A 12,151-nucleotide genomic window follows, 5' to 3' on the forward strand; every position below is an offset into this window, starting at 1 on the left:
GCTTGTCTCTTCTTCTTCTCCTTCTCCAAAGAACGGAAAATGATTCACCTGCATTTTGTTTTTCACAATGCAACCTTTGCTGAGTCGAAATTATGGGGAATGGTGCTCAATGACAGTCGAGTACTGAAATATTAGTCTGTAACAGGTTTTATCAATTTATTCAGAATTATTCAGAAATGTGGTAGATCTTACAGCTTGAGTCTGTATAAACATATCGGGTGAAGGGGGCTTTTGGCCCATCCCATGTATGCGTAATTGCAAAGAACAAGCATATTTGATTGAACAGAAACATGACAATGACATCATTGCCTATTAAAGCAGTTCAGCAGATGCCATGCCCATATCTGCTGTGTGCAGACTGGCAAACAAAGCATTATTAAAGTGAGAAATTGTTTGAATTCAACGAAATAACTTTGTCATGTCATGATTGTTGGGTATAGGTGCAGGACTTACATGGCCTGAAGTTGATGCGGCACTTTCCTGATGACAACAATCTGATTCTGATGACATTTCATGACCTTTTGTCCCCGATTTCTTCAGTGGAGACTCCTGTTCGATAATAGCTGATCCCTAGCTCTTTACTATAAAAAGTTCAGCAATTCGTTGCTTAGCTAAGGCTGACTTATATTTATGCATAATGTTTATTCCGTTGTATACAAGCTGTCAGTTATTACAGCACACTCTCTTTCAATAATAACAGTATCTTGATACGCTACTACAAGACGTTACTTGCGCGCGTACTTCACAAAAGTCAACAGACTGGCTACCACCACAGAGCCCACTAAAAAGGTTAAACATACAAGAATAACAAAACTTACAGTTGTCGGCACTATTGTAGTACCATCAGGAATACCAATACAAGCATAGTGTAGCATTGTAATTAGTGTGAATAGGAGTCGGTGAAGTTAGTTGTACTTGTAATATCAACGTACAAACATTTTAAGTGAAAATGAGCGAAACTCAGAGGAAAGAGATCAAGTGAAAGGCACTAACAATTAAAGACACAGTGGAGATTATAAGGAAAGTGGAGTCATCTCTACTTTCGCGTGTTATTTGGCGAAGGGGCTGGGGATGCCGCTGTCTACCTTGAAAGGCATTATAGCTTAGAAAGAAGAGATCTTGGCTTTTGCAGCAAATTAGAAGAAAGTTAAATCCTGAAAGTATGATGAAGTAGAACAAGCTCTGCTAATATGGTTTAAACAGCAGCGAAGTTTAACCCTTTCACACTCAGCGCGCCGATCTATCGACACGAGAGGTTATGGCGAGAAAACTCACGGCGCCGATACATCAGCTCTGTCCTATTTAGGGATTTTGGTCATTTGCGTGGCTGTTGAATCATAACAGTTAATCGTGATGGTAGTTTAAAGCGTTGAATTTGCGTTTTACTCTACAGATATATCCACCAGCCGTACAAAATATTTTTATTTTCGACAAATGAAATATGTTGACCGTGAATGTTTATGTTGTGGTTATTTGAAGTTGTTATTGCGTAGATCTGTTTTGGTTGGCTTATGAACACAACAATATCATCTTGCTATGAGTTTAGTTTAGAGTTTATTTTGTTTCTTTGGTATATCGTGTGTTCGCTGTACTTTGCAAACTACAGTATAATAATTTTACTCCTTTTCATAACTCCGTTGTTGCACGTGCTTGCGTCAAATGGCTAGGCCATATTCAAGGCCGAATGAGGCCAATATCCTTGAATTTTCAGATGATTTAGACAGTAATAATGACCTTCTTTTGCAGAAAGTAATTCGCATTATGTGGGAAATGACAGTCACAGCTGCTCACCGTGCATCGGACCGCGAGGACCTGACCGATGACCGTTGCATGTACACTGAATAACTTGTTTGCCATGCTTCATGAGTGAATTGCAGCATACACATAATACTGATATCAAATTATATAGAATTAAATGTTCTTTCTTTCACATCCAAGAGTAAAGAAGAAAGACGCAGTAATGTCTGGTTTTTCAGTCATTGAAAACCAAAAATTATTTTTTAAAATTTATTTTCAAAATTTAATAATTTTTTTTGGCTTTACCACTAACAATACGTCCTAGGTATATTCATTTCTGAAATGCTCATAGTTTCCTGTATTAGTGTGATTTATTTTATTTTAATGTGTGTTAAACTGTTTGCGTGTTGATTTTTTGTAAATTGGTTCGGAAAATGACAGAAATTAGTCTGAGTGTCTTCGAACAAACACCTGCATATAGGCTGAGTGCCAAAGGGTTAAACATACCTTTGAACGGGACGATTGTGAAGGAGAAAGCCGAAGAAATTGCATGAAAATTAAAGGTACCTTTTACTGCGTCGAACGGGTGGCTGGACTGCTTTAAAAACAAAGCCGGCATAGTTTACAAAACGATTTGTGGTGAAGTACAGAGCGTATATGCGGAGGAAAGGGGAGTGTAGAAGGAAACTTTTCTGCCTGCTAAAATAAGCAGTTACAAACCTTGCAGCATTTTTAATCTTGATGAATTCGCACTTTTCAACCAGCCTATCCTGGATAAGTCTCTAGTTTTGAAGGGAGAATCTTGCCACGGGAGAAAATTAAGTAAAGTGTGAGTTACGGTATTGGTTGGTGCTAATATGGAAGGAACTGAAAAACTACCTCTACTGAGTCTAGGAAGCCACGTTGTTTCAAAAATGTCAGGACTACCGTGCAAGTACACCAGCAACAAGTCAGCTTGGAAGACAAGTTCCCTGTTTGAAGAGTATATGCAGGTATTAGATGCCAAAATGATGGGCCAGAACAGGAAGATTGTGGTGTTTATGGACCACTGCTCTGCTCATCCCAAGGAGTGGCCCAATTTAAGGAACATCAAGGTAGAATTTTTTCCACTAAATACTACCACAGGGGTCACTTCCCGCATCGCGCTCACTTGTTTATCTCCCTGTCCGCCTTCTGCGTGACGTCATGTGGTATGAGACAGCGGTCGCCCATCCTGCTGACACGTATTACCACTACAGTCTAAAATGGTCATAACTTCTGAACTATTCATGCAAATAATGTCATGACAAGGTTATTGTAATCCTTATAAAATACTGGAGGAGGTCAGACAATTTATTTTGATGAGGAACTCGAGGATAATATCGAAATATTTATTTAATTTTAAGGAGTTACATTTTTTACTGCGGACTGTAGCATAAAATCGCTTCTAGAGGGCAGCCGGTTGGAAATAGGTATGTGCCATCGCGGACTTTTTTTTTTGTAGAGGATTCTGTGCTCTACATTTCGTACGCTTACACTTGGGGTGTATCGTTGATGGTTCGCGCAGCGTAAGCCAAGAAAGTTACTTTATATCGGATGACGGATATATAGTAATTTTATAGTGGTTTACAACGTGAAGTGTTCATGTTGTCAGTATCTGAAGTAGAACCACTGGACTGATTAAAATGCAGTCAACATATTATGGGAACGTGTGTGGCGCTATAAATTGTCGGCACGTAAAAGAACTCCTGTGGGAAAAAATTACAGCACCTCGAGTCTCAGAAACCGTAAATGTTAGTGAGACGTAACACAAATAACATTTTATTATTTCGCATATTATAAAGACAATAACGACAACAACCATCATAGCCAGTTAGTTTGTTACTGTGATGGCATAATAATACTTCGTCAGCAATGCTTGGTTATTGAAACACTTTGTAATAAACTCTTGAATATCTCCATTATTACAGCTCGTATGGTAGAAAGGTGTCAGATATAAATGACTGAATGAAAATCATATTTTTTATAATTATTGTTATGTGCTAATAGCCGGGCTGAGTAGCAACTCAAATGGTGGATTGCTGGCCTTCTTAGCCCAACTTGGCAGGTTCGATCCTGTCTCAGTCCGGTGGTGAAGGTGCTCAAAAACATAGTTAGTTGGACGTAAAATCCAATAACATTAACATTATTATGTGCTAATGACTTAAATTTCTGAATATATTTCGAAGCTCGTGAAGTAATACAGTATCCGTGATCCAATATACAGTAAATACGAAGAAAGAGACAAAAATGTCGTGCAAGAAGAGACCTGTTACTGGATCTCGGTTATTTCAAAAGGGGGCCTCACACATCCCAGTCATGAGTGGTTAAAAAATATAGCCCAGTTCGAAATTTCATTTGGTGTGTTTCACGGTAAGACTGTATCCAGATGCCAAAAAGTGAAAAACTTCTATTATTAAGTCAAAATTTCCAGCATTCCATGAAAAAATAATTTGTCTCTACGTAAGGACCAGGACATTTATTAGGATATGGTATTTTAATGCAAAGAGTAAGGAGCTAGCACTGAGAAAATATGCCAATAAGAAGGCTAAGCTTTGGGCTGGTTATTCAAGTAATTAAGTCTCCTGACACGTACATTTTAATAATTTAATATAATTCCATAAAGATGTCGATATGATGCATATTTTCCTATGCCATTTAATCTAAATATTTACTTCATCAGGAAATAAATTAATTATTTTGAGTTGCATGGCAATATTTTATTTCTTATCATATTATATGTCATGTATTTGATAGTTGATGTTCTACCTGCTCAGCATGTGACGAAATTTAATGCATTTTCACGTTTTTAAATCTATTGGAAGTGCCGTTACTTATCGAATCGGACTAAACCAGACTATTATTTGATGAAAGATTGAGATGATGTTTCACAGGCACGAGAATTCACAGGCTTGCTGTGCTGCGATTGTGTTCCTTACTCGCTATCGTTCATACTGCGTGACGTCAGAGCGCTCCAGCCAATGGAAGCTTCAACCGCCGGAGTAGCCTACCTTATATTCTAGTTACCTTGAAATACTACATCGGTACTACAGCCCATGGACCAAGGAATCAAGATATTGAAGCAGAGGTACCGAAAATCAGTTGTGCGGCGCGTGCTGCTACGCATGGAAGCAGGCAAACCCACCTACAAACCATCTCATTTGGACAAAATGCATTTCATTGCCTCATCATGGGATTCAGTGGAGCCTGTAATAATAGCAAATTGCTTCAAGAAAGCAAGCTTTGATGGTGGTACGAACAGCATTGTTGTGGAAGTTGGTGATGAAGAGCCAGGGTGCTGGAAAACCATACAGGAGAAGATGGAGATTACCAGTAGTTTCAACGACTTCACTGCCATTGATGATTTGGTAATCACTTGCGAGGAGCAGACCATCGATGAGATCTGCAAGGACGTTCAGCCAGGATATGAGGAGATTTAATAATAATAATAATAATAATATAATAATAATCCCCCCAAGTCCATCTTGCAGTGAGGCAAACATCTGCCTTGGAAAACTGAGGCAGTTTATGGAAGGTTCAGCCAATGTGCTTCAGATCACATGGAAGGCAATGTGGTAAATGGAGAGGTTTATACTTCAAGAAAACAGTAAAAACCTGAAACAGTCAATGCTGGACAATTTCTTTTCCAAGTAGGAGCCTAGATTTTTTGTGTTTGGATATGTGATTAAATTAAAAGGATATCCCACGAAATACTGAGATTTGTAATTTTCTGAAATTGTTGTGTTGTGAGTATTTTGTTTATTTTATTAAATTTTGAATTACATTTTTATAGTTTAACTTAAATTTTCAAACAGCGGACATTAGGGCATGTTCCTGAAAATTTGTAGTAAATTACAATGTGTATTTAAACTAAAATAAACTTCTGAATACAGTATTCAATGAATCACTAAAAAGTGTCCAGAATTAATGCTACTCCTGTAAACAAACCACACTCGTACCAGAAAAGATATCCACCAAAGAAAAAATAGTTACGTGAAATAATCGATAGTAGTCAAGGAACTTCCTAACACTTTAATACATGCTACAGAAATCAGTGATCAGCACTGTCTCTATTTATTACAGCAATTAGGAGCAGAGGACAGGCAGTGCCAGACTTTCGTCTCCCAGTTAACAAATATACAGAGAATACGGTTGGGGCACATAGTTTTGAGCTTGCATTTGTGAAATGGTGGGTTCGAATCACACTATCGACAGCCCTGAAGATGTTTTCCATGGTGTTCCATTTTCACACAACAGATGCTGGGTCTGTAATGCGGCCCCAGCTGCTTCCTTTCTCCTAACCCTTGTGTCACCGAAAACCTTCAGTGTGTTAGTGCGATGTTAAACCACTAGGGGGGAAAAAAAAAAACAACCACCACCTAATATATGCCTATATGCAGGTGTTCGAATGTCCTTTTGGCAGTATTCACTTACACTTGTAACATACTTTGTATATACGTACACTGACTGACAGAGCAAATGCAACACCAAGAAGGAGTGGTCAGAACTTTATGCCAATTGCAGGGTAGACTGACGTCACTGAGGTATGCTCATGATGTGAAATGCGCCGCTGTGCTGCGCACGTAGCGAACGATAAATGGGACACGGCGTTGGCGAATGGCCCACTTCGTACCGTGATTTCTCAGCCGACAGTCATTGTAGAACGTGTTGTCGTGTGCCACAGGACACGTGTATAGCTAAGAATGCCAGGCCGCCGTCAACGGAGGCATTTCCAGCAGACCGACGACTTTACGAGGGGTATGGTGATCGGGCTGAGAAGGGCAGGTTGGTCGCTTCGTCAAATCGCAGCCGATACCCATAGGGATGTATCCACGGTGCAGCGCCTGTGGCGAAGATGGTTGGCGCAGGGACATGTGGCACGTGTGAGGGGTCCAGGCGCAGCCCGAGTGACGTCAGCACGCGAGGATCGGCGCATCCGCCGCCAAGCGGTGGCAGCCCTGCACGCCACGTCAACCGCCATTCTTCAGCATGTGCAAGACACCCTGGCTGTTCCAATATCGACCAGAACAATTTCCCGTCGATTGGTTGAAGGAGGCCTGCACTCCCGGCGTCCGCTCAGAAGACTACCATTGACTCCACAGCATAGACGTGCACGCCTGGCATGGTGCCGGGCTAGAGCGACTTGGATGAGGGAATGGCGGAACGTCGTGTTCTCCGATGAGTCACGCTTCTGTTCTGTCAGTGATAGTCACCGCAGACGAGTGTGGCGTCGGCGTGGAGAAAGGTCAAATCCGGCAGTAACTGTGGAGCGCCCTACTGCTAGACAACGCGGCATCATGGTTTGGGGCGCTATTGTGTATGATTCCACGTCACCTCTAGTGCGTATTCAAGGCACGTTAAATGCCCACCGCTACGTGCAGCATGTGCTGCGGCCGGTGGCACTCCCGTACCTTCAGGGGCTGCCCAATGCTCTGTTTCAGCAGGATAATGCCCGCCCACTCACTGCTCGCACCTCCCAACAGGCTCTACGAGGTGTACAGATGCTTCCGTGGCCAGCGTACTCTCCGGATCTCTCACCAATCGAACACGTGTGGGATCTCATTGGACGCCGTTTGCAAACTCTGCCCCAGCCTCGTACGGACGACCAACTGTGGCAAATGGTTGACAGAGAATGGAGAACCATCCCTCAGGACACCATCCGCACTCTTATTGACTCTGTACCTCGACGTGTTTCTGCGTGCATCGCCGCTCGCGGTGGTCCTACATCCTACTGAGTCGATGCCGTGCGCATTGTGCAACCTGCATATCGGTTTGAAATAAACATCAATTATTCGTCCGTGCCGTCTCTGTTTTTTCCCCAACTTTCATCCCTTTTGAACCACTCCTTTTTGGTGTTGCATTTGCTCTGTTAGTCAGTGTACATTTAAATACGGGCCTAACATGAGAATTATAACATGTGACTACATTGGGTTTCATGATAATCAAAGGGGTTTCACCAATACACCCGGTACTTACATAAATACCTCAATTTTGGAAGCCGCTTTACAGCACACTAGGCAAGAAAAGAACGATGCATGCATTATATTTCTCGACGTTCGCAAAGCTTTTGATAACGTTGGACATGCGCACCTCCAGAGCACACTGGAGTCGGTCGGAGTTCCCAAAAAACTGACGAGGCTGATAATTGCTCTACAAGAGGGAAACTTAACACAGATACAGACAAGAAAACAGGGAAAAAAACCCATCAAAATTAATCGCGGTGTGCTTCAAGGCTCCCCTTTGTCACCGGCATTATTTAACATCGCTACCAATCATATTGTGGAAGAACTTTCTGAAGATTCTTTAGCAAGGAATTACGGTTACTCGATTGCAAACGAGGAGCCTAACCTCACTATAATGTGTTTCGCCGACAATACGGTAATATTTGGGAAAAACACTGAATCTGCTGCCGAACTAGCCAGGATCGCCATAGAAAGATTTAAGGAACTCGGCCTGGACATCAGCGCTTCAAAATCAGCTTGTCTTTCTATCAAGAAAGGTTGGCTAACGGAGGAGAATATCGTCATTAATGACGACTGTGAAATTAAATCACAGTGCAACGGAAGTGCGATTCGTTACTTAGGTGTGAATTTCATCAATGAAATTAAACTGGATCCACAAGCCGTACTTGAAAAGACGTGAAACAAGATTGACACCCTTGTTAGCTCACCATTGCTGCAATCTGACCAGAAATTTTCAATTTTAAGCAGTTCAATATCACCTACTCTTATTTATCCACTCCAAGTTACTCCCCTAAACAAGATACCTCAATCTTTTCTATCAGATGCGGATAAAATATTAAAGAGTGGAACTAAAGAATTATTACAACTACCAGCGGACGTTCCGGATCACATGGTATACTCCGAAAGGAAGTATAAAGGCCTCGGTTTGTTTCGCGCCACTTGGGAAGCCAAACTACAGCATATTAACATCTGTAATAAATTATCACTTGCAAATAACGGCTACATTAATGCAACTAGAAACTTGGAACAAGAACGTACATTTTATTTGCAAGATCTAGGCATAGAAATAAATGATCGAGTTATGTCCAAAAATAGCCATCTTCCCAATGTAAGGAAGGTCCGACAGATACTACGAGACAGAGAAGCTCAGTCATGGACGAAGTTGCCGCACAAAGGAAAGGGCGTTGGACTCTTCCAGGAATACACGCCAGCGAACAAATGGATAAGAGATCTCCGAGGCTTATCCTGTGCGGAATGGAGAGAGGCCATCAAGATGACAGCGAATGTGTGCGCCGTTCGCTCCGTGCCAGGAAGGTCCCAGGACAACACTCTCTGTCGGCATTGCCACAGAGAGCACGAAACTCTTGCCCATGTCCTGGGAGCCTGCCCTCACGGGGAGGTATTGAGAAATTCCCGCCATCATACAATACGACACATGATTGCGACCTCGCTGAGGGATCACGGTTTCACGGTGCACGAAGAGGTCTCTGGCCTAGCTACCGACGGGAGTAACAGACGTATTGACATGTTAGCCTTTCAACCAGCTAGCAAGCAAGGACTAATCTTACATCCCACAATACGCTTCGAGTCGCACATTGGCCAGGCCAAAGAGGTGGACGCCGAAAAGAAGTCAATTTACCAGCCAACTGTAAACTACTATAAAGATAAATATCACCTAGACAATATTTCCATCCATGGACTCATGATCGGAGCTCGTGGCACAATCCCTAAATTTCTTGTACAGCTATGGGATTCTCTCGGTCTCAGCCGGACACGACTTCACGATCGCCCCAATATGAGGTTCAGTGACCATACTCCGCAATCATCTATATAACATCTGAAGAACCGTTTCGCAAATCTATTCCTGAGCCTTTTGGTGAATCTTCTACCTGGCACACTAGCAAAGTCAACAGTTACTTAGAAGACAAAATACTGTGTAGCCGACATACTTTGTCCTTGTGGCAGTCATAATAATAATAATAATAATAATAATAATAATAATAATAATAACAACAAAATTAAATTAAAACATAAATTAATTAACGGTGGAATAATACTACAAACAATTATACAAGAACAAAATGTTACAAGAAATTTCGTAGTAAGAGAAAAATACTGTAAAAAAGAAATGCATTTAAAACAAGCAAAGATTTCATGACTAATATATTGTAACATAATAAGTAAAAGCAGTTGCATAGAAATGATACTAAATTCACAGAAAGTAAGTTGCCTGTGGTGCTAATAATTACAACACAGTAGTTCAGAAATTTTCTCTAAAAAATTTACAAAACACGACACAGTCATGTACAAATTGACAGTTTACTTAAAATATTTTCCTTGCCTTAACCTTACAGTTTACAGTGGATTGAGTCATGCAAAAACTTACTTACTAGCTTAATATTGTAAACAGAACAGTATACCGTAGAGATTTACACAAAATTTATGGGGTAATGGAATAGCATACTTCATTACACCTAAAAAATTAAAGCTTATCATTCTAATGACCATCGTAAGACTTGGGGTAACTTTACTTGTGATATGTACTCAGTTAACTACAATTTGGAGATAAACAAGGGATCATCCGTTTACAAACACTTTTGTACATAGTGTGATCCTGTGGTAGTGATGAAACATTTCAACATGGACATGACAGTGTACCCATCACATTCATTCACTGTGAATCATTGAACACTGACTCTTACATGCTCTTGATTTGTTTGCAATTTTTATTCCAGTTTCTGCCAGATGCGGAATATTTCGGTCGTAGTGATATTGCTAGTTTGGAGAGCTTCTTAACACCCGAGTATGTTGGTGAAACCCAAGAACTGAAGAATAAAAAGGAGTTTGTTTTCACGTAAGTGAATTATTTAGATGTAGATTTTTAATAACTTAGGTTGTTTTCTGCTTATTTTTAAGTATTCCATGGTGTTTTTTTTCTTTGACAGGTATTTTTTTGAATATATTAACAGCGAGGGGCCACAGAAAATAAAAGATATTGAGGAGAAATGGAAGGAAGAAGTATCTCAGTTCCATGGAGTTACGGAATTTATGTCTGAAAACGAAGGTAAGCCTCAGACTTACCTACCTCGTGTACATTTCTAAATGCAAAAAAGTGCATGGCTAAAAAGCACGAACGAAACGAAGAAGAACATTATCACAAAGAAATCTTGGCTGGTTAATACTCAAAAGTTTTATTTAAACTTAACCAATGAAAGGGTGCTCTTCTTAACTTCCTGAACGAGTTTAAATGATCAAATTTGCTGCGAATTGCCTGAAATGCTTCTCGTCACTTCCCTAATGTAATTGAGCTGCTCAGATTGTGTATTGAACCAATGTAAGACAAGAAATATATACACTTGTTTGCGAAAGAAGTTGCACGCCATGAAGTAGTCATTGCAGGGGCATGCAAAGGGGAACAGGCATAGGACATGCTAGAATAAAGTAAAAAATTGTACCACTCCTAGCCGTTACAGCAGGGTTTCAAAACACTTGCAGGATGCATTTAGTATGGCGGTGGACTACCCGTAGCACGAAGATGGGCCGTGTTACGGTTAGGCCTGGAGATATACAGACATCGGATGTTCTCGTGAGGAAGATGCTACCGCAGTTTGCGCAACTAACGTTCGAAATCTGCCATAGTTGCCACTAGCTGAAGTTGCCACCAATCTCATCCCAAATCTTCTGGGTGGGCGAGAGGCCTGGAAACTTTGGTGACAAGGAAAGCATGTTGACATCACAAAGACAGGCCAGTGATACCCATGCTATGAGAGGTTAGGCATTAACCTGCTGGTAAGTAGTTTTTTTTTTTTTTTTTTTTTTGCTGGGGGCTTTATGTCGCGACGATGGGATGGGAAAGGCCTAGGAGTTGGAAGGAAGCAGCCGTGGCCTTAATTAAGGTGCAGCCCCAGCAGCATTTGCCTGGTGTGAAAATGGGAAACCACGGAAAACCATCTTCAGGGCTGCCGATAGTGGGATTCGAACCTTCTATCTCCCGGATGCAAGCTCACAGCCACACGCCTCTACGCGCACGGCCAACTCGCCTGGTGGTAAGTAGGTTTGTTGAAATGCGTCAGGAAGGAAAGCATACATGGCCACGAACCTGCTACGCAGGCGTAGTAGGGGGAGAGGTGATACTCCCACGTGGCGCGTCCCAGGCGCCGGCTTGCCGGCGGACTTGAGGGAAATAAAATACCTCTCGCGGACGAAACACACACCCCCTGTGGGTGGGGGAGGCTGACGAATAATACATCCACGGTATCCCCTGCCTGTCGTGAGAGGCAACTAAAAGGGGTGACCAAGGAATGATTGTATTAGAACCATGAAACTACTTTTGATTAGTACCATCACGCGCGAAACACCATCGGTCGCTTTTACTTGCGAGTAGTACCACGCTGTTAGGTACTCTATAGTTTTGTGATTCGTAGCACTCGATT

The 12,151-nt window shown here is 41.5% G+C and overlaps 1 protein-coding gene across 1 annotated transcript in view; it reads left to right on the forward strand.

The window, feature by feature from the left end:
- Window positions 1-12,151, forward strand: part of LOC136879362 (E3 ubiquitin-protein ligase TTC3) — a 349,380-nt gene that overhangs the window by 140,531 nt on the left and 196,698 nt on the right. Inside the window, exons 16-17 of the mRNA XM_068229092.1 lie at window positions 10,454-10,572; window positions 10,664-10,782. Of these exons, the coding sequence (XP_068085193.1) occupies window positions 10,454-10,572; window positions 10,664-10,782 (238 nt within the window). The remainder of the gene's footprint in view (window positions 1-10,453; window positions 10,573-10,663; window positions 10,783-12,151) is intronic.

The sequence above is a fragment of the Anabrus simplex genome, chromosome 8 (assembly GCF_040414725.1).
Source record: "Anabrus simplex isolate iqAnaSimp1 chromosome 8, ASM4041472v1, whole genome shotgun sequence".
Lineage (NCBI taxonomy): Eukaryota > Metazoa > Arthropoda > Insecta > Orthoptera > Tettigoniidae > Anabrus > Anabrus simplex.